At 45.8% G+C, this 26,720-nt stretch overlaps 2 protein-coding genes across 3 annotated transcripts in view; both read right to left on the reverse strand.

Annotated features, from left to right (window-relative positions):
• CBS (cystathionine beta-synthase) overlaps positions 1–26,720 on the reverse strand; it is a 494,065-nt gene that overhangs the window by 88,266 nt on the left and 379,079 nt on the right. Inside the window, exon 1 of one of the 2 annotated variants that reach the window (XM_063445623.1) lies at positions 2,470–2,490. The exons of the other annotated variant lie outside the window; for it this stretch is intronic. The gene's annotated coding sequence lies outside the window, so the exon portion shown is untranslated. Of the gene's footprint in view, positions 1–2,469; positions 2,491–26,720 lie in introns of those variants that run through there. 2 annotated transcript variants of the gene reach the window in all.
• Positions 1,371–26,196, reverse strand: U2AF1 (U2 small nuclear RNA auxiliary factor 1). The gene is made up of 8 exons (XM_063445697.1): positions 25,964–26,196; positions 18,365–18,452; positions 17,487–17,553; positions 15,620–15,669; positions 6,246–6,344; positions 5,145–5,278; positions 2,470–2,562; positions 1,371–1,700 (listed from the first exon to the last, which is right to left on the reverse strand). The coding sequence occupies exons 1-8, from the start codon at positions 26,005–26,007 to the stop codon at positions 1,538–1,540; spliced, it is 738 nt and encodes a 245-aa protein (XP_063301767.1). The 5' UTR covers positions 26,008–26,196; the 3' UTR covers positions 1,371–1,537.

The following is a 26,720-nucleotide window of genomic DNA, read 5'->3' on the forward strand; positions in this document are numbered from 1 at the left end:
AACTGGGCTGAATTATTGCCCTGGGCCAAATTTCCAAGGAATAACGCTACCCATGACTCATCTGTGCATAGTCCGTTTTTTGTCAGTACGGGTCGCCATCCTGCTGTGTTTTCTGATACAGCTATCCCTACTCTGGATGATCAACTTACCTCTATTCGTGATAACTGGACTAAGGTTCACTCCGCTCTTGAAAATGCGGCTGCTCGCTTTATGTTTCATGAGCATAAACGGCAGAGTGCAAGTCCAGTTTCCCAGGTGGGTGATCGGGTTTGGTTATCCTCACGGTTCCCAAGCATGAAGTTTGCTCCGAGGTTCCTTGGTCCTTTTCGTGTGGTTAGGATAATCCTCCGTTTCTTATTCTCTGGCCCTTCTAGCGTCCTTACGTATACCTAATACTTTTCATGTGTCCTTGCTCAAACTGCTTGTTTGCAATCGGTACCCAGGTCAGATTGTTGGCCAGGTTATCACACATGCCTCCAGCAGAGATTATATAGACATGATACCTTCGTGTCTAAAGCCGTCAAAAGCAACCTGTGCCCCTGCCACATACTCGCCTTGGAGTAAATAAAATAATACAATTTAAATAACAGGCAAATACTGGAGATACTTGCTGCTGCCTGTTTTTATAGGTCAAAGGGGAGATACAGGGGTGGGCTTTAAACATGATCTGCACTAAGTGTTGCAGGACCTGTCTAGTTTTTGAAGGACAAGGAACTCTTACTAGCCCATCCTTCCCCAACCCTTCTTCTAACTCCCAATACGCTAACCCTTAATGCATCATTCCTGATCCTCATTTGGCTCACCATATTTGCTTTGTGTCTGTAATATTTGACTTGGGACAGCTGGACCTGGACTCTGCTGGATAGGAACGTTTACAGGCTATATCCATATAGATATTCTAAATAGTGGCAGTTGTTACAGGTGGGCTGTGGGGTGAAACCTGTGCCTTTTCTGTCAATGTACATACCATGAATGTTTGAAGGCCAGAGACTGAATACTGAGGAGGGGGGCCCCTGTACAGAATGTTAATTCCTGCCTGACTGCAATGTGCGTTGCCAGGAGCTGCTTACACACAAAACAGATTCAATGTAATAAGATGGTCAGGCCATCCAACCTGGTCTCAGCACTAAATGCGTGCAGCCCTATTACGTAATAAACTCCATAAACAACATGAATGAAGTAGGAAACATCTCAAAGTACTATGATCTTAGTGATAAATAGCCTTCAATAATTCTTCTTCCTGGATTACAATGTCTAATACTGTTTATTAATTAGGGGATATTTCATTTCAAGGATTCCATTGTTTTGGGTAAAATAATGCCAGTTAACACAAAAACTCCAAGATAGAAATTCACACCGGGACTAATTAGTATTGTTACTCGATCACTACAAATGTTTAATCAGAAGCCCAGTTTAAAAAAACAAAACAAAAATAAAATACAATGAAAAATATTCCCCCAGGCTGCTGAGCACAGAGCCCATCCCCCCTCCCCCAGTCCTCCTGGGAAGTCCCAGAACATGGAATAAAAACGCTGGCTCAGAAACGACCCGACCTCTCTCGGTCTCTTGACCTCCGACGGTCCCTGTCCCGGCCGCCCCCTCCTCCTCCTCCTCCTCCTCCTCCACCACCACCTCCACCCCCCCGCCCACGATCTCTGGAACGAGAGCGGCGTTCGCGGGATCTTGAGCGAGATCGATGCCTGAAAAAGACAAGAGTGTATAAGTAAAGGATGCCCAACGCAGGCTGTTATGTAGCAGTGATCGTGGTGTGGATGGGTTAACAATGAAAGTGAATGGGCCCAGTGGTCTGAAAGGGGACCATCTGCAAACTTTACAGGACACTTCGGAGTCACAGGTGATAGACAGGATTGGAACATAGACAAAGTGGTAGAATATGCATGAGAGGATAAACTGAGAATTTGAGGGCGGTGGGACCAAGCTAAAAAGGAACAGAAAAATGGAGGGAGGTCAGCACATTGGATGGCATTGAAAAGTTAAGCAAACAATGAGAGAACAACCTAGGAAGATAAAGGTGTTAAAAAGGTGAGATGAAGGGTGGATCGGGGAATGAAACAAGATGAAAGAAAATGTGCAGTCCTTGATAAAAAAAATAAATATGGGGAGTCGTTGGAGGTTGAGGTGTCAAGGAGAGCAGACATTGGATTGCACAATGAAAGGTTTGCATGGGGTGCTGGAAAGGCCACAAAGGCCACAGTAGGGTCCTTCACACAGTACCATTCTATTCTTATTGATTTAAATACAAAAAATTCAAATCTCCCTAACCAATCCCAAAGGTGAAGAAATTACTAACTTGTTTATTGCTACTCTGCCCTGCAATCTGTCCATAAGAGAAAAAACAAAAAAAACAAAAAAAAACAAAAAAAACAGAAAAAACAAAAAAAAGCAATATTGTTAATGAAGGAAACTCAAAAGCTGGTACAAAGCATCTCAGTACTGCTGTCTACTCACTTCTTCCGACGACGTCCATACAGTTCTCTGCGTAGTTCTCGAGAAATTGGCTTCAGATGCATGAAATTACAGAATCCCCCACGTGTGCACTCCCTGCAGAAACCAGAACAATTATCATTACCATGCACATAACCACACCAGCATCTCACACATCAACCTCCAACAAGTATCCACACTGCCATTACTCTTACAACACCTCAGCATGCCAGCAACCCACACATAACCGCATCAAAATATCTACACTGACATTATTCTTACAATGCCTCGGCACACCAGCAACTAACACCCAACCTCATAGAAGAATCTGCACGGCCATTACTTCTATAATGCACACCCAACCTCATAGAAGTATCTACACTGCCATTGCTCCAATAACCTCCCGCCATCCAAATATCCACGCCAGCATCACAAACTGTAATGTAACATCCCACACTAACATCATACCCCTATCTACCATGCCGTGCCAACCCATATATTTTACTCACAGCGTGCCAATCCCAGACATCATACCCATATATTCCCCCATGCTGTGCCAATCCAACACTGACATACACATATCTACCCCTCACCATGCCCATATTTACCCCCATGTGGTGCCAGACATCATACCCATATCTACCCCCACACCGTGCCAATGCAATACGGACATATCTATAACCACCCCTAGTGCCGTGCCAATCCAACACTCACATCATAACCAAACCCGCAACAGTGCAAGCATTCAACATCTCCACTTGATGCAAGTATTCACATATTTATAACATCTTATATTGCACATAAACACATTATAAATATATAAAGTTTGTGTTTTGCTTTATCAATTAGTGCACTCGTTGCATATGAATCGAATCATCCCACTATTTGCCCACCAGGCGAAAGAGTTTTTCCAAATGAATCAACAAATTGATTTGTTTCAAGACAAGTGCAATAAATTCATATATCTATTAGTGTCCAAGTATTATACAGTTGTTATATCACAAATGATCCACTAGGTGTCAGTAAAAATCAATGATTAAAGGAACACTATAGTCCCCTAAATTACTTTAGCTAAATAAAGCAGTTTTAGTGTATAGATCATTCCCCTGCAATTTCACTGCTCAATTCACTGTCATTTAGGAGTTAAATCACTTTGTTTCTGTTTATGCAGCCCTAGCCACACCTCCCTTGGCTATGATTGACAGAGCCTGCATGAAAAAAAAAACTGGTTTCACTTTCAAACAGATGTAATTTACCTTAAATAATTGTATCTCAATCTCTAAATTGAACTTTAATCACATACAGGAGGCTCTTGCAGGGTCTAGCAAGCTATAAACATAGCAGGGGATAAGAAAATCTTAATTAAACAGAACTTGCAATAAAGAAAGTTAGGTCCTTAAGGGGTTAAAATATCTGCTATACTCTGTCCCAGATATTGGAGGATAATGAAGAGCAGGGCTTCCCAAACTTTTTATGGTCAGAGACCCAATTTTGAAAACGATAATTATTTGAAAATCACTTGCTTTTAATGCACATTTTCAAAATGAATAAACTTGGCACGCCATGGCAGCTTTAGATGCATAAAATTGGCACACTATGGCAATCAGTTTTAGAGGCATACAATTGGCACAGCATAGCAATCAGTTTTAGAGGCATACAATTGGCACAGCATAGCAATCAGTTTTAGAGGCATATAATTGGCACATCGTGGCAGCTTTAGATGCATAAAATTGGCACACCATGGCAATCAGTTTTAGAGGCATACAATTGGCACACCATGGCAATCAGTTTTAGAGGCATACAATTGGCACACCATGGCAATCAGTTTTAGAGGCATACAATTGGCACACCATGGCAATCAGTTTTAGAGGCATACAATTGGCACACCATGGCAATCAGTTTTAGAGGCATACAATTGGCACACCATGGCAATCAGTTTTAGAGGCATACAATTGGCACACCATGGCAATCAGTTTTAGAGGCATACAATTGGCACACCATGGCAATCAGTTTTAGAGGCATACAATTGGCACAGCATAGCAATCAGTTTTAGAGGCATACAATTGGCACACCATGGCAATCAGTTTTAGAGGCATACAATTGGCACAGCATAGCAATCAGTTTTAGAGGCATACAATTGGCACACCATGGCAATCAGTTTTAGAGGCATACAATTAGCACCCCATGGCAATCAGCTTTAATGGCATACATTTGGCACACCATGGCAATCTGTTTTAGAAGCATAAAATTGGCATATTATAGCATATATAGAGGCGCCATTTTGGTATATCATGGCACCTATTAACGGAGCAGCAGATCCATTCTAAACGGAGCAGCAGATCCATTCTAAACGGAGCAGCAGATCCATTCTAAACGGAGCAGCAGATCCATTCTAAACGGAGCAGCAGATCCTTTCTAAACGGAGCAGCAGATCCTTTCTAAACGGAGCAGTGACACTGCAGGGCATGATCTATACACCAACACGGCTTCATTGAGCTTAATATATAATATAATACAAGCAAGGCCTGTTTGAGAATACACCGAAATACGGAAAGATTGTTACGCTGACCACAAAAACGGAAAAAGAAAAAAAGAAATGGTCAAAAAAAGAAGAAGAAAAGAACATAACATTGTACACAAAACACATTGTATAATCCTTGGATGTGCTAATGATAACGCTGTGACTACTTGTTACTCACCCCATCTCATACTGGCGACAGCATGCTTCCCTAAAATCAGTGACCGGAGACAGCTCTGCGTGGATGGGCTGACCGTTAAACCAACGATTATTCAGATCCTTCACAGCCTTTTCTGCATCCTCTTCCCGGCGGAACTGCAAGGGTTAGGGTGGTTACACAGGGTGAGAGCGTAGCGCTGACACATGCAATGTATGAGCAGTAATAATGGGAACAAAATGAAAAGAAGGATTGAAATTTAGATTTCTTAGTTTCATCTGTTTTTAGACACACTGGTATTACCGGAAGCACCTCTCTCATTATTTAATGGGTACGGTTTTTAAATTACATATTACTGGTTATGTTTTAAAAATTACTGTCTTTGCATTCTATTACCCAGGACATCGTTTCGCCTACCGACACTTAAAGGAACACTATAGTCACCAGAACAATTACAGCTTAATATAGCGGCTTTTGTGTCTATAGCCAGTGCCAGCAGGCTTTTAAATGTAAACACTGCCTTTGCAAAGAAAAAGTAGTGCTTACATTGCTCCCTAGGGGAGTCACTCGGATAGCCACTAGATGTGCTTCCCGAGTCAGTTCTACACAATGTGCAGCACTGATGTTCAGTGTCTCCCGCTGAACATTCCTCATAGAGAGGCATTGATTCAATGTAGATGTTGATTGGCCAGTGAGGTGTCTGACTCCGCCCCACGCCCCCTTGGCTGAGATCATCAGAATTGACAATGGAAAGCATTGGATTGGCTGAGATTGTCAATTCTGATGATCTCAGCCAAGGAGGCGGGACAAGGGAGGAGCGTTGCTGGAATAAAGGTGAGTTTTACAGCTCTTTAAGTAAGGTGTGGCCACCTAAACAGTGTTAACAATATAGGGTCAGGTATACACTTTTGTATTCCTGACCCTGTAGTGTTCCTTTAGAGTAGTTACATTCTATGTAATGTCTTCCAAAATAAACTTTAAATTATAATTATACACACAAGGGATCAAAACAAATAAGACAAGATGAGAAAAAAAAACAGCTGCCCTTAACCAGAGACAGGGCCCAGCAGGCAGCTAGGGGACAGAGGACTGAGGGCCCCACAGAAGAAAAGATCAGCAGCTTACCTTCACATAGACATTCCCCACCAGGTGATCCCCGAGATTATCACAAACATTCATCTCTTCCACTTCACCGTACTTCTCTTCCATCTCTGTGAACACTTCCTAAGGAGGAAAAAAAAAAGAAACGCTGTCCAATCAGCAAAACAATAATCACCTCCTTAACCCTAGTTTTGTTTGTGAAAAAAAAAAAGTTTCAAAATGTTTTTATCCAGTTTTCAAGATACAGTGCAGATACAGGACGTGCTTATTTTCCCTAGCTTGGGATACACCCGGACTGGACAGCAAGAAGAATACGCTGCTCCCCTCTACACATCCCAGGATTACATTTTACTCACCTGGAACATATATTTGTAGAAACAGTTAACTTGAAGTATGGGCTGCCATCGAGATTACACATTCTATGCGCGATATATAACTCTCCTGTATTATAACCCTGACACATAGAACATGGGCTGCCATCGAGATTACACATTCTATGCGTGATATATAACTCTCCTGTATTATAATCCTGACACACAGAACATGGGCTGCCATCGAGATTACACATTCTGTGTGCGATATATAACTCTCCTGTATTATAATCCTGACACACAGAACATGGGCTGCCATCGAGATTACACATTCTATGCGTGATATATAACTCTCCTGTATTATAATCCTGACACACAGAACATGGGCTGCCATCGATATTACACATTCTATGCGTGATATATAACTCTCCTGTATTATAACCCTGACACAGAGAACATGGAATGCTATCGGGAATTACACATTCTGTGTGCGATATATAACTCTCCTGTATTATAATCCTGACACACAGAACATGGGCTGCAATCGGGATTACACATTCTTTGCGTGATATATAACTCTCCTGTATTATAATCCTGACACACAGAACATGGGCTGCCATCGATATTACACATTCTATGCGCGATATATAACTCTCCTGTATTATAACCCTGACACATAGAACATGGGCTGCCATCGAGATTACACATTCTATGTGCGATATATAACTCTCCTGTATTATAACCCTGACACAGAACATGGGCTGCAATCGGGATTACACATTCTATAAGTGATATATAACTCTCCTGTATTATAACCCTGACACATAGAACATGGGCTGCAATCGGGATTACACATTCTATGCGCGATATATAACTCTCCTGTATTATAATCCTGACACACAGAACATGGGCTGCCATCGAGATTACACGTTCTATGCGCGATATATAACTCTCCTGTATTATAACCCTGACACATAGAACATGGGCTGCCATCGAGATTACACATTCTATGTGCGATATATAACTCTCCTGTATTATAACCCTGACACAGAACATGGGCTGCCATCGAGATTACACATTCTATGCGCGATATGTAACTCTCCTGTATTATAATCCTGACACACAGAACATGGGCTGCAATCGGGATTACACATTCTATAAGTGATATATAACTCTCCTGTATTATAACCCTGACACATAGAACATGGGCTGCAATCGGGATTACACATTCTATGTGCGATATATAACTCTCCTGTATTATAACCCTGACACACAGAACATGGGCTGCCATCGAGATTACACATTCTATGCGCGATATGTAACTCTCCTGTATTATAACCCTGACACACAGAACATGGGCTGCCATCGGGATTACACATTCTATGCGCGATATATAACTCTCCTGTATTATAACCCTGACACACAGAACATGGGCTGCTATCGAGATTACACGTTCTATGCGCGATATATAACTCTCCTGTATTATAACCCTGACACACAGAACATGGGCTGCCATCGATATTACACATTCTATAAGTGATATATAACTCTCCTGTATTATAATCCTGACACACAGAACATGGGCTGCCATCGATATTACACATTCTATAAGTGATATATAACTCTCCTGTATTATAATCCTGACACACAAAACATGGGCTGCCATCGATATTACACGTTCTATGCGCGATATATAACTCTCCTGTATTATAATCCTGACACATAGAACATGGGCTGCCATCGATATTACACGTTCTATAAGTGATATATAACTCTCCTGTATTATAACCCTGACACATAGAACATGGGCTGCCATCGAGATTACACATTCTATGCGCGATATATAACTCTCCTGTATTATAATCCTGACACACAGAACATGGGCTGCCATCGGGATTACACATTCTATGCGCGATATACAACTCTCCTGTATTATAACCCTGACACACAGAACATGGGCTGCCATCGGGATTACACATTCTATGCGCGATATATAACTCTCCTGTATTATAACCCTGACACATAGAACATGGGCTGCCATCGATATTACACGTTCTATGTGCGATATATAACTCTCCTGTATTATAACCCTGGCACACAGAACATGGGCTGCAATCGAGATTACACATTCTATGCGCGATATATAACTCTCCTGTATTATAACCCTGACACACAGAACATGGGCTGCCATCGATATTACACATTCTATGCGCGATATATAACTCTCCTGTATTATAATCCTGACACACAGAACATGGGCTGCAATCAGGATTACACATTCTATAAGTGATATATAACTCTCCTGTATTATAACCCTGACACAGAGAACATGGAATGCTATCGGGATTACACATTCTGTGTGCGATATATAACTCTCCTGTATTATAATCCTGACACACAGAACATGGGCTGCAATCGGGATTACACATTCTTTGCGTGATATATAACTCTCCTGTATTATAATCCTGACACACAGAACATGGGCTGCCATCGATATTACACATTCTATGCGCGATATATAACTCTCCTGTATTATAACCCTGACACATAGAACATGGGCTGCCATCGAGATTACACATTCTATGTGCGATATATAACTCTCCTGTATTATAACCCTGACACAGAACATGGGCTGCAATCGGGATTACACATTCTATAAGTGATATATAACTCTCCTGTATTATAACCCTGACACATAGAACATGGGCTGCAATCGGGATTACACATTCTATGCGCGATATATAACTCTCCTGTATTATAATCCTGACACACAGAACATGGGCTGCCATCGAGATTACACGTTCTATGCGCGATATATAACTCTCCTGTATTATAACCCTGACACATAGAACATGGGCTGCCATCGAGATTACACATTCTATGTGCGATATATAACTCTCCTGTATTATAACCCTGACACAGAACATGGGCTGCCATCGAGATTACACATTCTATGCGCGATATGTAACTCTCCTGTATTATAATCCTGACACACAGAACATGGGCTGCAATCGGGATTACACATTCTATAAGTGATATATAACTCTCCTGTATTATAACCCTGACACATAGAACATGGGCTGCAATCGGGATTACACATTCTATGTGCGATATATAACTCTCCTGTATTATAACCCTGACACATAGAACATGGGCTGCCATCGAGTTTACACGTTCTATGTGCGATATATAACTCTCCTGTATTATAACCCTGACACACAGAACATGGGCTGCCATCGAGATTACACATTCTATGCGCGATATGTAACTCTCCTGTATTATAACCCTGACACACAGAACATGGGCTGCCATCGGGATTACACATTCTATGCGCGATATATAACTCTCCTGTATTATAACCCTGACACACAGAACATGGGCTGCTATCGAGATTACACGTTCTATGCGCGATATATAACTCTCCTGTATTATAACCCTGACACACAGAACATGGGCTGCCATCGATATTACACATTCTATAAGTGATATATAACTCTCCTGTATTATAATCCTGACACACAGAACATGGGCTGCCATCGATATTACACATTCTATAAGTGATATATAACTCTCCTGTATTATAATCCTGACACACAAAACATGGGCTGCCATCGATATTACACGTTCTATGCGCGATATATAACTCTCCTGTATTATAATCCTGACACATAGAACATGGGCTGCCATCGATATTACACGTTCTATAAGTGATATATAACTCTCCTGTATTATAACCCTGACACATAGAACATGGGCTGCTATCGATATTACACGTTCTATAAGTGATATATAACTCTCCTGTATTATAACCCTGACACATAGAACATGGGCTGCAATCGAGATTACACATTCTATGCGCGATATATAACTCTCCTGTATTATAACCCTGACACACAGAACATGGGCTGCTATCGAGATTACACGTTCTATGCGCGATATATAACTCTCCTGTATTACAACCCTGACACATAGAACATGGGCTGCCATCGATATTACACGTTCTATGCGCGATATATAACTCTCCTGTATTATAATCCTGACACACAGAACATGGGCTGCCATCTGGATTACACGTTCTATGCGCGATATATAACTCTCCTGTATTATAACCCTGACACATAGAACATGGGCTGCCATCGGGATTACACATTCTATGCGCGATATATAACTCTCCTGAATTATAATCCTGACACATAGAACATGGGCTGCCATCGGGATTACACATTCTATGCGCGATATATAACTCTCCTGTATTATAATCCTGACACACAGAACATGGGCTGCCATCGGCATTACACGTTCTATGCGCGATATATAACTCTCCTGTATTATAACCCTGACACACAGAACATGGGCTGCTATCGATATTACACATTCTATGCGCGATATATAACTCTCCTGTATTATAATCCTGACACACAGAACATGGGCTGCCATCGGCATTAAACGTTCTATGCGCGATATATAACTCTCCTGAATTATAATCCTGACACATAGAACATGGGCTGCAATCGGGATTACACATTCTGTAAGTGATATATAACTCTCCTGTATTATAACCCTGACACATAGAACATGGGCTGCCATCGGGATTACACATTCTATGCGCGATATATAACTCTCCTGTATTATAACCCTGACACATAGAACATGGGCTGCCATCGGGATTACACATTCTATGCGCGATATATAACTCTCCTGTATTATAATCCTGACACAGAGAACATGGGCTGCCATCGAGATTACACGTTCTATGCGTGATATATAACTCTCTTGTATTATAACCCTGACACACAGAACATGGGCTGCCATCGATATTACCCATTCTATGCGCGATATATAACTCTCCTGTATTATAACCCTGACACACAGAACATGGGCTGCTATCGAGATTACACATTCTATGCGCGATATATAACTCTCCTGTATTATAATCCTGACACAGAGAACATGGGCTGCCATCGAGATTACACGTTCTATGCGCGATATATAACTCTCCTGAATTATAATCCTGACACATAGAACATGGGCTGCCATCGAGATTACACATTCTATGCGCGATATATAACTCTCCTGTATTATAATCCTGACACAGAGAACATGGGCTGCCATCGAGATTACACGTTCTATGCGGGATATATAACTCTCCTGAATTATAATCCTGACACATAGAACATGGGCTGCCAACGATATTACACGTTCTATGCGCGATATATAACTCTCCTGTATTATAACCCTGACACACAGAACATGGGCTGCAATCGGGATTACACATTCTATGCGCGATACATAACTCTCCTGTATTATAATCCTGACACACAGAACATGGGATGCCATCGAGATTACACATTCTATAAGTGATATATAACTCTCCTGTATTATAATCCTGACACACAGAACATGGGCTGCCATCGGGATTACACATTCTATGCGCGATATATAACTCTCCTGTATTATAATCCTGACACACAGAACATGGGCTGCCATTGATATTACACATTCTATGCGCGATATATAACTCTCCTGTATTATAATCCTGACACATAGAACATGGGCTGCCATCGGGATTACACATTCTATGCGCGATATATAACTCTCCTGTATTATAACCCTGACACACAGAACATGGGCTGCTATCGAGATTACACGTTCTATGCGCGATATATAACTCTCCTGTATTACAACCCTGACACATAGAACATGGGCTGCCATCGATATTACACGTTCTATGCGCGATATATAACTCTCCTGTATTATAATCCTGACACACAGAACATGGGCTGCCATCTGGATTACACGTTCTATGCGCGATATATAACTCTCCTGTATTATAACCCTGACACATAGAACATGGGCTGCCATCGGGATTACACATTCTATGCGCGATATATAACTCTCCTGTATTATAATCCTGACACAGAGAACATGGGCTGCCATCGAGATTACACGTTCTATGCGTGATATATAACTCTCTTGTATTATAACCCTGACACACAGAACATGGGCTGCCATCGATATTACCCATTCTATGCGCGATATATAACTCTCCTGTATTATAACCCTGACACACAGAACATGGGCTGCTATCGAGATTACACATTCTATGCGCGATATATAACTCTCCTGTATTATAATCCTGACACAGAGAACATGGGCTGCCATCGAGATTACACGTTCTATGCGCGATATATAACTCTCCTGAATTATAATCCTGACACATAGAACATGGGCTGCCATCGAGATTACACATTCTATGCGCGATATATAACTCTCCTGTATTATAATCCTGACACAGAGAACATGGGCTGCCATCGAGATTACACGTTCTATGCGGGATATATAACTCTCCTGAATTATAATCCTGACACATAGAACATGGGCTGCCAACGATATTACACGTTCTATGCGCGATATATAACTCTCCTGTATTATAACCCTGACACACAGAACATGGGCTGCAATCGGGATTACACATTCTATGCGCGATACATAACTCTCCTGTATTATAATCCTGACACACAGAACATGGGATGCCATCGAGATTACACATTCTATAAGTGATATATAACTCTCCTGTATTATAATCCTGACACACAGAACATGGGCTGCCATCGGGATTACACATTCTATGCGCGATATATAACTCTCCTGTATTATAATCCTGACACACAGAACATGGGCTGCCATTGATATTACACATTCTATGCGCGATATATAACTCTCCTGTATTATAATCCTGACACATAGAACATGGGCTGCCATCGGGATTACACATTCTATGCGCGATATATAACTCTCCTGTATTATAACCCTGACACACAGAACATGGGCTGCTATCGAGATTACACGTTCTATGCGCGATATATAACTCTCCTGTATTACAACCCTGACACATAGAACATGGGCTGCCATCGATATTACACGTTCTATGCGCGATATATAACTCTCCTGTATTATAATCCTGACACACAGAACATGGGCTGCCATCTGGATTACACGTTCTATGCGCGATATATAACTCTCCTGTATTATAACCCTGACACATAGAACATGGGCTGCAATCGGGATTACACATTCTATGCGCGATATATAACTCTCCTGTATTATAATCCTGACACACAGAACATGGGCTGCCATCGGCATTAAACGTTCTATGCGCGATATATAACTCTCCTGTATTATAATCCTGACACATAGAACATGGGCTGCCATCGGGATTACACATTCTATAAGTGATATATAACTCTCCTGTATTATAATCCTGACACACAGAACATGGGCTGCCATCGATATTACACGTTCTATAAGTGATATATAACTCTCCTGTATTATAACCCTGACACATAGAACATGGGCTGCAATCGGGATTACACATTCTATGCGCGATATATAACTCTCCTGTATTATAATCCTGACACACAGAACATGGGCTGCCATCGGCATTAAACGTTCTATGCGCGATATATAACTCTCCTGTATTATAATCCTGACACATAGAACATGGGCTGCCATCGGGATTACACATTCTATAAGTGATATATAACTCTCCTGTATTATAATCCTGACACACAGAACATGGGCTGCCATCGATATTACACATTCTATGCGCGATATATAACTCTCCTGTATTATAATCCTGACACATAGAACATGGGCTGCCATCGATATTACACATTCTATGCACGATATATAACTCTCCTGTATTATAACCCTGACACACAGAACATGGGCTGCCATCGATATTACACATTCTATGCGCGATATATAACTGTCCTGTATTATAACCCTGACACATAGAACATGGGCTGCCATCGATATTACACATTCTATGCGCGATATATAACTCTCCTGTATTATAACCCTGACACATAGAACATGGGCTGCCATCGATATTACACATTCTATGCGCGATACATAACTCTCCTGTATTATAACCCTGACACACAGAACATGGGCTGCCATCGGGATTACACATTCTATGCGTGATATATAACTCTCCTGTATTATAACCCTGACACACAGAACATGGGCTGCCATCGGGATTACACATTCTATGCGTGATATATAACTCTCCTGTATTATAACCCTGACACATAGAACATGGGCTGCCATCGATATTACACATTCTATGCGCGATACATAACTCTCCTGTATTATAACCCTGACACACAGAACATGGGCTGCCATCGGGATTACACATTCTATGCGCGATATATAACTCTCCTGTATTATAACCCTGACACACAGAACATGGGCTGCCATCGGGATTACACATTCTATGCGCGATATATAACTCTTTGCTGGCCAGGATAATAGATGCACACAGAGCATGGAGAGATCTACAATATAGTTTTGGCTGGCAACTCTGAAAACAACAAACCAAAATCATAAACGTAATTCAAACTCTATAAAGATCACCACCATATTCTGGCAGCGACTCTTGGAGTTTTGGGTAAAATGGTGATTAGTAACTTGTTGCGTGTTGATGGCAGTATTTAATCTCAAACAGGAAACTACAATGTAAAACAAGCAAGTTGAGAAAGTCTAGTCACTAAAGTGTGAACTGCCAGGAGTTCATAGTGAACTCCACATTTTACGATGAGATGGACAAAAGTGAAAATTTCTTTAAGCCAGTTTTTAATCCCATCAGAAAACAATGAGAAATAGCGAAAACACAGACACAGAACACAGTGTTAAAGGTCAGAAATGACACAGTGACAGCAGAAAATGTTGGCCTTTTTACACTTTAATGTTTCCCGTGATCGATCTGTCACTCTAATTCCAGTATGCCACCCACAGAGATGCATTGACTTGATCAGTGTGTGCGCACTAGCCTGCCATCCCATAGGGAAGCATTGGATTGGCTGAGATCATCAGAAAGGAAGAGAGGCGTGGTGGGAGCAGCACGGGCCCCACCGCGCCAGGACATAAAAGGCGAGTAAATCAGCTTTCTAAAAAGCCAGTAGAACACTATAGCATTAGGAATACAAGTATTGCAATGAAATATCCCTGTCCAAATAAGACACCACAGAGATAAAATTATTCAGTACACAAAGTAACCACTAGGAGTCCTCCTAAAGCACTTACTTCAAAGAACTCGTCATAATGTTCCTGCATTTCCACATCGCTCACAGCACCTGTGGCAGGAAAGATACCGGGGGTGGAGAGTTAGATGCCGGGGGAAGAGAGTAGTACACACAAAAGACAGCAGGGAGTCCACAGAGCACGGAGAGAGACAGCGCAGGGCAGCACAGAGAGACAGCGCAGGGCAGCACAGAGAGACAGCGCAGGGCAGCACAGAGAGACAGCGCAGGGCAGCACAGAGAGACAGCGCAGGGCAGCACAGAGAGACAGCGCAGGGCAGCACAGAGAGACAGCGCAGGGCAGCACAGAGAGACAGCGCAGGGCAGCACAGAGAGACAGCGCAGGGCAGCACAGAGAGACAGCGCAGGGCAGCACAGAGAGACAGCGCAGGGCAGCACAGAGAGACAGCGCAGGGCAGCACAGAGAGACAGCGCAGGGCAGCACAGAGAGACAGCGCAGGGCAGCACAGAGAGACAGCGCAGGGCAGCACAGAGAGACAGCGCAGGGCAGCACAGAGAGACAGCGCAGGGCAGCACAGAGAGACAGCGCAGGGCAGCACAGAGAGACAGCGCAGGGCAGCACAGAGAGACAGCGCAGGGCAGCACAGAGAGACAGCGCAGGGCAGCACAGAGAGACAGCGCAGGGCAGCACAGAGAGACAGCGCAGGGCAGCACAGAGAGACAGCGCAGGGCAGCACAGAGAGACAGCGCAGGGCAGCACAGAGAGACAGCGCAGGGCAGCACAGAGAGACAGCGCAGGGCAGCACAGAGAGACAGCGCAGGGCAGCACAGAGAGACAGCGCAGGGCAGCACAGAGAGACAGCGCAGGGCAGCACAGAGAGACAGCGCAGGGCAGCACAGAGAGACAGCGCAGGGCAGCACAGAGAGACAGCGCAGGGCAGCACAGAGAGACAGCGCAGGGCAGCACAGAGAGACAGCGCAGGGCAGCACAGAGAGACAGCGCAGGGCAGCACAGAGAGACAGCGCAGGGCAGCACAGAGAGACAGCGCAGGGCAGCACAGAGAGACAGCGCAGGGCAGCACAGAGAGACAGCGCAGGGCAGCACAGAGAGACAGCGCAGGGCAGCACAGAGAGACAGCGCAGGGCAGCACAGAGAGACAGCGCAGGGCAGCACAGAGAGACTGCGCAGGGCGGCACAGAGAGACAGCGCAGGGCGGCACAGAGAGACAGCGCAGGGCGGCACAGAGAGACAGCGCAGGGCGGCACAGAGAGACAGCGCAGGGCGGCACAGAGAGACAGCGCAGGGCGGCACAGAGAGACAGCGCAGGGCGGCACAGAGAGACAGCGCAGGGCGGCACAGAGAGACAGCGCAGGGCGGCACAGAGAGACAGCGCAGGGCGGCACAGAGAGACAGCGCAGGGCGGCACAGAGAGACAGCGCAGGGCGGCACAGAGAGACAGCGCAGGGCGGCACAGAGAGACAGCGCAGGGCGGCACAGAGAGACAGCGCAGGGCGGCACAGAGAGACAGCGCAGGGCGGCACAGAGAGACAGCGCAGGGCGGCACAGAGAGACAGCGCAGGGCGGCACAGAGAGACAGCGCAGGGCGGCACAGAGAGACAGCGCAGGGCGGCACAGAGAGACAGCGCAGGGCGGCACAGAGAGACAGCGCAGGGCGGCACAGAGAGACAGCGCAGGGCGGCACAGAGAGACAGCGCAGGGCGGCACAGAGAGACAGCGCAGGGCGGCACAGAGAGACAGCGCAGGGCAGCACAGAGAGACAGCGCAGGGCAGCACAGAGAGACAGCGCAGGGCAGCACAGACAGCAGAGAGCACACTGGAGAAGGAGAGAGACAGAATATGGAAGATACAACAGAGAAACCATTAATGAAACAGCTGCTATTTAACTTACAGCGAAGTCCATCTGCTGACTGTGACGAGTTCTGTGGATTGCGGTAGATATTCAACAGAGCTATTGTCTGAAACATAAAAATAATGGAGTGGTCATAGTTTTAATGTTCGAGGGCTCCAAAAGACAAGCCAGGAATAAATAGTACTTCGCTGGAACCTATCCTGCCTGGTACACATTAGGATAACACCCGTACAGTGCGGGCTCTGAGACAGGGACTCATCTAAAAATCAGGAAACGTTATCAAATCTTTTATTCCCTTATAAATGTTGTTTAACAATTGGTGTCCTATACTGCGCCCCAAATTCAAGCTGGGGGTCTTTCATTTGACTTGTACAGATGCAAGTTATCCTGTTCCAGTACATGGCAAAAAATTTCATACAGTCACAACCGACAGTTGTCTACAATTCATCCCAATTTTTTCTTACTTAAAGAGAAATATTGTAAAAGTAAGTCACAGAACCCTGAATACTACAGGTTGTGCTGATTAAATGAAACTGCTGTTTGATGTATGTTTACATTATGCTAAGGGTGGGTCTATTCACACTGTGTGTTGCTGTCTCACAACAATGCACAAATCCATCACAGCCAGCCATTATTACAGAATAGGGTCATGGAAAGGGTTTAAAGTGGATTTAACAGCACAAATTGCATAGTGAGCAGGCGCTGATAACTAGAAAGTAAACATACAGTAAAAGGAACCCTTAGTAAGATAAAGTTGGAATGTTGTCAGTGCTTCTGTATGAGCCTTCATGAGAGCCCTATTCTCACAAAATAAGATGAGAAACATCTGGCTTGGGCACAGCAGCACATGCTAGGACATGACAGCTACAATACGACCACGGGGAGAGGATGGAGTAATATGGGAAAAGTAAACATACCTGGCTGAAGGTGGGCTTGTTGTGTAGACGTGAGCATCTATCCCCATGGCGACACGCCCCGATCTTAAAGTAAAATGAGCAGTTAACCCTGAGGAGAAAACGAGTCCCTATTACAAACACTTACAAACCACTGTGGGGCCAGCACACAAAAGCCGGGAAACCTCTGGCAGACCTATTCAATCACTCCATAGAAACAGCACACTATACTGAGGCTGAGGTTCTCTTCGCACAACCTGTCTGTGGTCATGCCACTCCAAGATCCAATGAAATGCTCCTCAAAGAGGAGGCCAGGCCCAGAACACATGTACGCGATGGAGTGGGGGGCAGACAAAGGGCAAGTATTAAATTAAATGTAAAAAGTTTTAAAAAGCCAGTTGCTTAAAATGCAGTGAGGCTGTGAAATCAAACTCTCCCCCCCCCCCAACCCCAAAGTAGTGCTCGCAGCGCTGTCTGCAAGGGTGGAAGCTGATAAAGTCTGTGGATCACGCTGACGACAGACGTCATTTTTGTACAGATTTAACATCTGGAACTTGTTTTCAGGGCTGACCATATCACATGTGCCAAATGTCTAACTAGCGCAAATGACGATGTATGTATGGGCTGCATGACCAATTCCAAAGGCAGAGTGATCCATTTAATGGGTTTAGATTTTCATAGAATATCATCCAAATCACAATAAAACCCCTAATGTCTATAAGAAGCATATGATTGGCATTTAAATATTGTATTGTTCTGGTGAGTAGAATCATTCCCTTCAGGCTTTTTGCAGTAAACACTGTTTTCGTAAAATGCAGTGTTTACATTATAATCCTAGGGATACCTCCACTAAGCCTCAGATGGCTTATAGAGGTGCTTCCTGGGGCAGTGCTGCACAGTGTGACTGACATTCAGTGTCTCCACCCTCTGCATGCAGACACTGAACTTTCCTCATAGAGATGCATTGATTCAATTATTCTATATGAGGAGATGCTAATTGGCCAGGACATTTTTTGGCTCCACCTCCTGCCCCATGGAAATCTCATCCAATCCAATAGGAAAGCATTGTGATTGGCTCAGATCACCACGTCTCATGATGGGAGCACCCAGGCTTCTTCCAGTCTTTAAAGGAAACAAAAGCAATGAGACAGCCACACATCAGATAACATTAAAGGGATTCTCCAGTACCAGGAAAACATCCATTTTACTGTTACTGCAGGACCCTGCAGTGTTAAAACCCCTTCAGTAACTTACCCGAATCCAGCGCCGATGTCCCTCGGCGCCCAGTCAGGTTCCGCCCACGCTCCTTCCCTGCCGACATCAGCCAGCGGGGGACACCTAAGGCGCATGCGCGGAGATGGCTGCGCGCATTAGACCTCCCCATAGGAAAGCATTATTCAACGCTTTCCTATGGGGATCCAGGCGATGCTTTTTGTGTTCTAAGAACACAGAAGTCGCTCTAGTGGCTGTCTGATAGATAGCCACTAGAAGAGGACTTAAACCTGCAAGGTCATTATATAATTTATAAAAACTGCAATAATTACACTTGCAGGGTTAAGGGTCGTGGGAGTTGGCACCCAGACCACTTCAATGAGCAGAAGTGGTCTGGGTGCCTGGAGTGTCCCTTTAAATGTGGGTCACGGGTAGGTTAAAGTCTGCTGTGTGGCACTATCATTGCTTATGTTTCCAATCGGTGAAATAGGATTACTCAGCAAAAAGTCTGTCACCTCGGTCTACCCTCACACCTCCCAAACTTGCTAATTCGGGATCAGGGAATCAATCTGTCTGCTCCCGGCACGGGCAATACTGTCAGATGTAAGCAATGATTTCTCCGCCACCCCCAGTCTCTATTCACCCCCACCCCCCACCCCCCCACACTCAATCCTCTGACCCTTACTCTCATTATCAGTCAGTTTTCTCCATCTCCTAATCCACACTGGCCAGCCATTCCTGTCTCTTGCAGCCCAGTCCGCCCACCACTCCCGTCTCCCTCACCCGTCCCGTATCTCTTGCACACCTCGCCAGTCCTGGCTCCCTCGCCCATTACGCCCTCCAGTTCCGTCTCTCTCTCAGCCAGTCAGTCTCTCTCAGCCAGTCAGTCTCTCTCTCAGTCAGTCAGTCTCTCTCTCAGTCAGTCAGTCTCTCTCTCAGTCAGTCAGTCTCTCTCTCAGTCAGTCAGTCTCTCTCTCAGTCAGTCAGTCTCTCTCTCAGTCAGTCAGTCTCTCTCTCAGTCAGTCAGTCTCTCTCTCAGTCAGTCAGTCTCTCTCTCAGTCAGTCAGTCTCTCTCTCAGTCAGTCAGTCTCTCTCTCAGTCAGTCAGTCTCTCTCTCTCTCTCAGCCAGTCTCTCTCTCAGTCAGTCAGTCTCTCTCTCTCTCTCAGCCAGTCTCTCTCTCAGTCAGTCAGTCTCTCTCTCTCTCTCAGTCAGTCAGTCAGTCAGTCAGTCTCTCTCTCAGTCAGTCAGTCTCTCTCTCTCAGTCAGTCAGTCAGTCTCTCTCAGTCAGTCAGTCTCTCTCTCTCAGTCAGTCAGTCAGTCTCTCTCTCTCTCAGTCAGTCAGTCTCTCTCTCTCTCAGTCAGTCAGTCTCTCTCTCTCAGTCAGTCAGTCAGTCTCTCTCTCTCAGTCAGTCAGTCAGTCTCTCTCTCTCAGTCAGTCAGTCAGTCTCTCTCTCTCAGTCAGTCAGTCAGTCTCTCTCTCTCTCTCAGCCAGTCTCTCTCTCAGTCAGTCAGTCTCTCTCTCTCTCTCAGCCAGTCTCTCTCTCAGTCAGTCAGTCTCTCTCTCTCTCTCAGCCAGTCTCTCTCTCAGTCAGTCAGTCTCTCTCTCTCTCTCAGTCAGTCAGTCAGTCAGTCAGTCTCTCTCTCAGTCAGTCAGTCTCTCTCTCTCAGTCAGTCAGTCAGTCTCTCTCTCTCAGTCAGTCAGTCAGTCTCTCTCTCTCTCAGTCAGTCAGTCAGTCTCTCTCTCTCTCAGTCAGTCTCTCTCTCTCAGTCAGTCAGTCAGTCTCTCTCTCTCTCAGTCAGTCAGTCTCTCTCTCTCTCTCAGTCAGTCACTCTCTCTCTCTCAGTCAGTCAGTCTCTCTCTCTCTCAGTCAGTCAGTCTCTCTCTCTCTCTCAGTCAGTCAGTCTCTCTCTCAGTCAGTCAGTCAGTCAGTCTCTCTCTCTCAGTCAGTCAGTCAGTCTCTCTCTCAGTCAGTCAGTCAGTCAGTCTCTCTCAGTCAGTCAGTCAGTCTCTCTCAGTCAGTCAGTCAGTCAGTCTCTCTCAGTCAGTCAGTCAGTCAGTCAGTCTCTCTCTCAGTCAGTCAGTCTCTCTCTCTCAGTCAGTCAGTCAGTCTCTCTCTCTCAGTCAGTCAGTCAGTCTCTCTCTCTCTCAGTCAGTCAGTCAGTCTCTCTCTCTCTCAGTCAGTCTCTCTCTCTCAGTCAGTCAGTCAGTCTCTCTCTCTCTCAGTCAGTCAGTCTCTCTCTCTCTCTCAGTCAGTCAGTCTCTCTCTCTCTCAGTCAGTCAGTCTCTCTCTCTCTCTCAGTCAGTCAGTCTCTCTCTCAGTCAGTCAGTCAGTCAGTCTCTCTCTCTCAGTCAGTCAGTCAGTCTCTCTCTCAGTCAGTCAGTCAGTCAGTCTCTCTCAGTCAGTCAGTCAGTCTCTCTCAGTCAGTCAGTCAGTCAGTCTCTCTCAGTCAGTCAGTCAGTCTCTCTCAGTCAGTCAGTCAGTCAGTCTCTCTCAGTCAGTCAGTCAGTCAGTCTCTCTCAGTCAGTCAGTCAGTCAGTCTCTCTCAGTCAGTCAGTCAGTCAGTCTCTCTCAGTCAGTCAGTCAGTCTCTCTCAGTCAGTCAGTCAGTCTCTCTCAGTCAGTCAGTCAGTCTCTCTCAGTCAGTCAGTCAGTCTCTCTCAGTCAGTCAGTCAGTCTCTCTCAGTCAGTCAGTCAGTCTCTCTCAGTCAGTCAGTCAGTCTCTCTCAGTCAGTCAGTCAGTCTCTCTCAGTCAGTCAGTCAGTCTCTCTCAGTCAGTCAGTCAGTCTCTCTCAGTCAGTCAGTCAGTCTCTCTCAGTCAGTCAGTCAGTCTCTCTCAGTCAGTCAGTCAGTCTCTCTCAGTCAGTCAGTCTCTCTCAGTCAGTCAGTCTCTCTCAGTCAGTCAGTCAGTCTCTCTCAGTCAGTCAGTCAGTCTCTCTCAGTCAGTCAGTCAGTCTCTCTCAGTCAGTCAGTCAGTCTCTCTCAGTCAGTCAGTCAGTCTCTCTCAGTCAGTCAGTCAGTCTCTCTCAGTCAGTCAGTCAGTCTCTCTCAGTCAGTCAGTCAGTCTCTTTCAGTCAGTCAGTCAGTCTCTTTCAGTCAGTCAGTCAGTCTCTCTCAGTCAGTCAGTCAGTCTCTCTCAGTCAGTCAGTCAGTCTCTCTCAGTCAGTCAGTCAGTCTCTCTCAGTCAGTCAGTCAGTCAGTCTCTCTCAGTCAGTCAGTCAGTCAGTCTCTCTCAGTCAGTCAGTCAGTCTCTCTCAGTCAGTCAGTCAGTCTCTCTCTCTCAGTCAGTCAGTCAGTCTCTCTCTCTCAGTCAGTCAGTCTCTCTCTCTCAGTCAGTCAGTCAGTCAGTCTCTCTCAGTCAGTCAGTCTCTCTCAGTCAGTCAGTCAGTCTCTCTCAGTCAGTCAGTCAGTCAGTCTCTCTCAGTCAGTCAGTCAGTCAGTCTCTCTCAGTCAGTCAGTCTCTCTCAGTCAGTCAGTCAGTCTCTCTCAGTCAGTCAGTCAGTCAGTCTCTCTCAGTCAGTCAGTCAGTCAGTCTCTCTCAGTCAGTCAGTCAGTCAGTCTCTCTCAGTCAGTCAGTCAGTCAGTCTCTCTCAGTCAGTCAGTCAGTCAGTCTCTCTCAGTCAGTCAGTCAGTCAGTCAGTCTCTCAGTCAGTCAGTCAGTCAGTCTCTCTCAGTCAGTCAGTCAGTCAGTCTCTCTCAGTCAGTCAGTCAGTCAGTCTCTCTCAGTCAGTCAGTCAGTCTCTCTCAGTCAGTCAGTCAGTCTCTCTCAGTCAGTCAGTCAGTCTCTCTCAGTCAGTCAGTCAGTCTCTCTCAGTCAGTCAGTCTCTCTCAGTCAGTCAGTCTCTCTCAGTCAGTCAGTCAGTCTCTCTCAGTCAGTCAGTCAGTCTCTCTCAGTCAGTCAGTCAGTCTCTCTCAGTCAGTCAGTCAGTCTCTCTCAGTCAGTCAGTCAGTCTCTCTCAGTCAGTCAGTCAGTCTCTCTCAGTCAGTCAGTCAGTCTCTCTCAGTCAGTCAGTCAGTCTCTCTCTCAGTCAGTCTCTCTCTCTCTCAGTCAGTCTCTCTCTCTCTCAGTCAGTCTCTCTCTCTCTCAGTCAGTCTCTCTCTCTCTCAGTCAGTCTCTCTCTCTCTCAGTCAGTCTCTCTCTCTCTCAGTCAGTCTCTCTCTCTCTCAGTCAGTCTCTCTCTCTCAGTCAGTCTCTCTCTCTCTCAGTCAGTCTCTCTCTCTCAGTCAGTCTCTCTCTCTCTCAGTCAGTCTCTCTCTCTCTCAGTCAGTCTCTCTCTCTCTCAGTCAGTCTCTCTCTCTCTCAGTCAGTCTCTCTCTCTCTCAGTCAGTCTCTCTCTCTCTCAGTCAGTCTCTCTCTCTCTCAGTCAGTCTCTCTCTCTCTCAGTCAGTCTCTCTCTCTCTCAGTCAGTCTCTCTCTCTCTCAGTCAGTCTCTCTCTCTCTCAGTCAGTCTCTCTCTCTCTCAGTCAGTCTCTCTCTCTCAGTCAGTCTCTCTCTCTCAGTCAGTCTCTCTCTCTCTCAGTCAGTCTCTCTCTCTCTCAGTCAGTCTCTCTCTCTCAGTCAGTCAGTCAGTCTCTCTCTCTCAGTCAGTCAGTCAGTCTCTCTCTCTCAGTCAGTCTCTCTCTCTCTCAGTCAGTCTCTCTCTCTCTCAGTCAGTCTCTCTCTCTCTCAGTCAGTCTCTCTCTCTCTCAGTCAGTCAGTCTCTCTCTCTCAGTCAGTCAGTCTCTCTCTCTCTCAGTCAGTCAGTCTCTCTCTCTCTCAGTCAGTCAGTCTCTCTCTCTCTCAGTCAGTCAGTCTCTCTCTCTCTCAGTCAGTCTCTCTCTCTCAGTCAGTCAGTCTCTCTCTCTCTCTCTCAGTCAGTCAGTCTCTCTCTCTCTCAGTCAGTCAGTCTCTCTCAGTCAGTCTCTCTCAGTCAGTCAGTCTCTCTCAGTCAGTCAGTCTCTCTCAGTCAGTCAGTCTCTCTCAGTCAGTCAGTCTCTCTCAGTCAGTCAGTCTCTCTCAGTCAGTCAGTCTCTCTCAGTCAGTCAGTCTCTCTCAGTCAGTCAGTCTCTCTCAGTCAGTCAGTCTCTCAGTCAGTCAGTCTCTCTCTCTCAGTCAGTCTCTCTCTCTCAGTCAGTCAGTCTCTCAGTCAGTCAGTCTCTCAGTCAGTCAGTCTCTCAGTCAGTCAGTCTCTCAGTCAGTCAGTCTCTCAGTCAGTCAGTCTCTCAGTCAGTCAGTCTCTCAGTCAGTCAGTCTCTCAGTCAGTCAGTCTCTCAGTCAGTCAGTCTCTCAGTCAGTCAGTCTCTCAGTCAGTCAGTCTCTCTCAGTCAGTCTCTCTCTCTCAGTCAGTCTCTCTCTCTCAGTCAGTCTCTCTCTCTCAGTCACTCTCTCTCAGTCAGTCTCTCTCTCTCAGTCAGTCTCTCTCTCTCAGTCAGTCACTCTCTCTCAGTCAGTCTCTCTCTCTCAGTCAGTCTCTCTCTCTCAGTCAGTCTCTCTCTCTCAGTCAGTCTCTCTCTCTCAGTCAGTCTCTCTCTCTCAGTCAGTCTCTCTCTCTCAGTCAGTCTCTCTCTCTCAGTCAGTCTCTCTCTCTCAGTCAGTCTCTCTCTCTCAGTCAGTCACTCTCTCTCAGTCAGTCTCTCTCTCTCAGTCAGTCAGTCTCTCTCTCAGTCAGTCTCTCTCTCTCAGTCAGTCTCTCTCTCTCAGTCAGTCTCTCTCTCTCAGTCAGTCAGTCTCTCTCTCAGTCAGTCAGTCTCTCTCTCAGTCAGTCTCTCTCTCTCAGTCAGTCAGTCTCTCTCTCAGTCAGTCAGTCTCTCTCTCAGTCAGTCAGTCTCTCTCTCAGTCAGTCAGTCTCTCTCTCAGTCAGTCAGTCTCTCTCTCAGTCAGTCTCTCTCTCTCAGTCAGTCTCTCTCTCTCAGTCAGTCAGTCTCTCTCTCAGTCAGTCAGTCTCTCTCTCAGTCAGTCAGTCTCTCTCTCAGTCAGTCTCTCTCTCTCAGTCAGTCTCTCTCTCAGTCAGTCAGTCACTCTCTCAGTCAGTCAGTCTCTCTCTCAGTCAGTCTCTCTCTCAGTCAGTCTCTCTCTCAGTCAGTCTCTCTCTCTCTCTCTCTCTCTCTCTCTCTCTCTCTCTCTCAGTCAGTCAGTCAGTCTCTCTCTCTCTCAGTCAGTCAGTCAGTCAGTCAGTCTCTCTCTCAGTCAGTCTCTCTCTCTCAGTCAGTCTCTCTCTCAGTCAGTCTCTCTCTCTCAGTCAGTCTCTCTCTCAGTCAGTCAGTCTCTCTCAGTCAGTCAGTCTCTCTCTCAGTCAGTCTCTCTCTCAGTCAGTCTCTCTCTCAGTCAGTCTCTCTCTCTCTCTCTCTCTCTCTCTCTCTCTCTCTCTCTCTCAGTCAGTCAGTCAGTCTCTCTCTCTCTCAGTCAGTCAGTCTCTCTGTGTCTGTCTCTTACTTGTCTTTTTCGGTGCCGAAGATGGATGCCAGATATTCCGCCATCTTCCCCTCCGGTCCCCGCGCGCCGCCAGCGTCACCAACACGCGACCTACTGCGTCATCATCCGGCTGCAGGAGAGGGCGGGGCTTGCGTTACCATGGAAATGGAAGTACTCGAGCTCAGGCCTCAGAGTGGAACTAGGCCGCAAACTGTGGGCGGAGACTGAGGGGGAGGGGAGAGAGAGAGTGACTGACTGAGAGAGGGGGGAGGAGAGAGAGAGAGGGGGGAGGAGAGAGAGAGACTGACTGAGAGAGGGGGAGGAGAGATACCGACTGAGAGAGAGAGAGAGGGGAGGAGAGAGAGAGTGAGTGACTGAGAGAGGGGGGAGGAGAGAGAGAGAGACTGACAGAGGGGGGAGGGTAGGAGAGAGAGAGAGAGACTGACAGAGAGAGGGGGAGGGGAGAGAGAGACTGACAGAGAGAGACTGACTGACTGAGAGAGAGAGGGGGAGGAGAGAGAGAGAGACTGACAGAGAGGGGGAGGAGAGAGACTGACAGAGAGAGGGGAGGGGAGAGAGACTGACAGAGAGAGGGGGAGGGGAGAGAGACTGACAGGGGGAGGGGAAAGAGAGACTGACAGAGGGGGGAGGGGAGAGAGAGACTGACAGAGAGAGACTGACAGAAAGGGGGAGGGGAGAGAGACTGAGAGAGGGGGAGGGGAGAGACTGAGAGGGGGGAGAGAGAGAGAGAGAGAGGGGGGAGAGACAGAGAGAAAGA

Source organism: Pelobates fuscus, chromosome 1, assembly GCF_036172605.1.
Source record: "Pelobates fuscus isolate aPelFus1 chromosome 1, aPelFus1.pri, whole genome shotgun sequence".
NCBI lineage: Eukaryota > Metazoa > Chordata > Amphibia > Anura > Pelobatidae > Pelobates > Pelobates fuscus.

Excerpts from the sequence above, each read along its gene's own strand:
- U2AF1 (XM_063445697.1), bottom strand. The coding sequence starts at position 26,007 with ATGGCGGAATATCTGGCATCCATCTTCGGCACCGAAAAAGACAA. Across the intron at positions 15,670-17,486 it reads GTCAGCAGATGGACTTCGCT|GTGCTGTGAGCGATGTGGAA; the intron begins GTAAGTTAAATA and ends TTCCTGCCACAG. Across the intron at positions 5,279-6,245 it reads TGGGGAATGTCTATGTGAAG|TTCCGCCGGGAAGAGGATGC; the intron begins GTAAGCTGCTGA and ends TAACCCTTGCAG.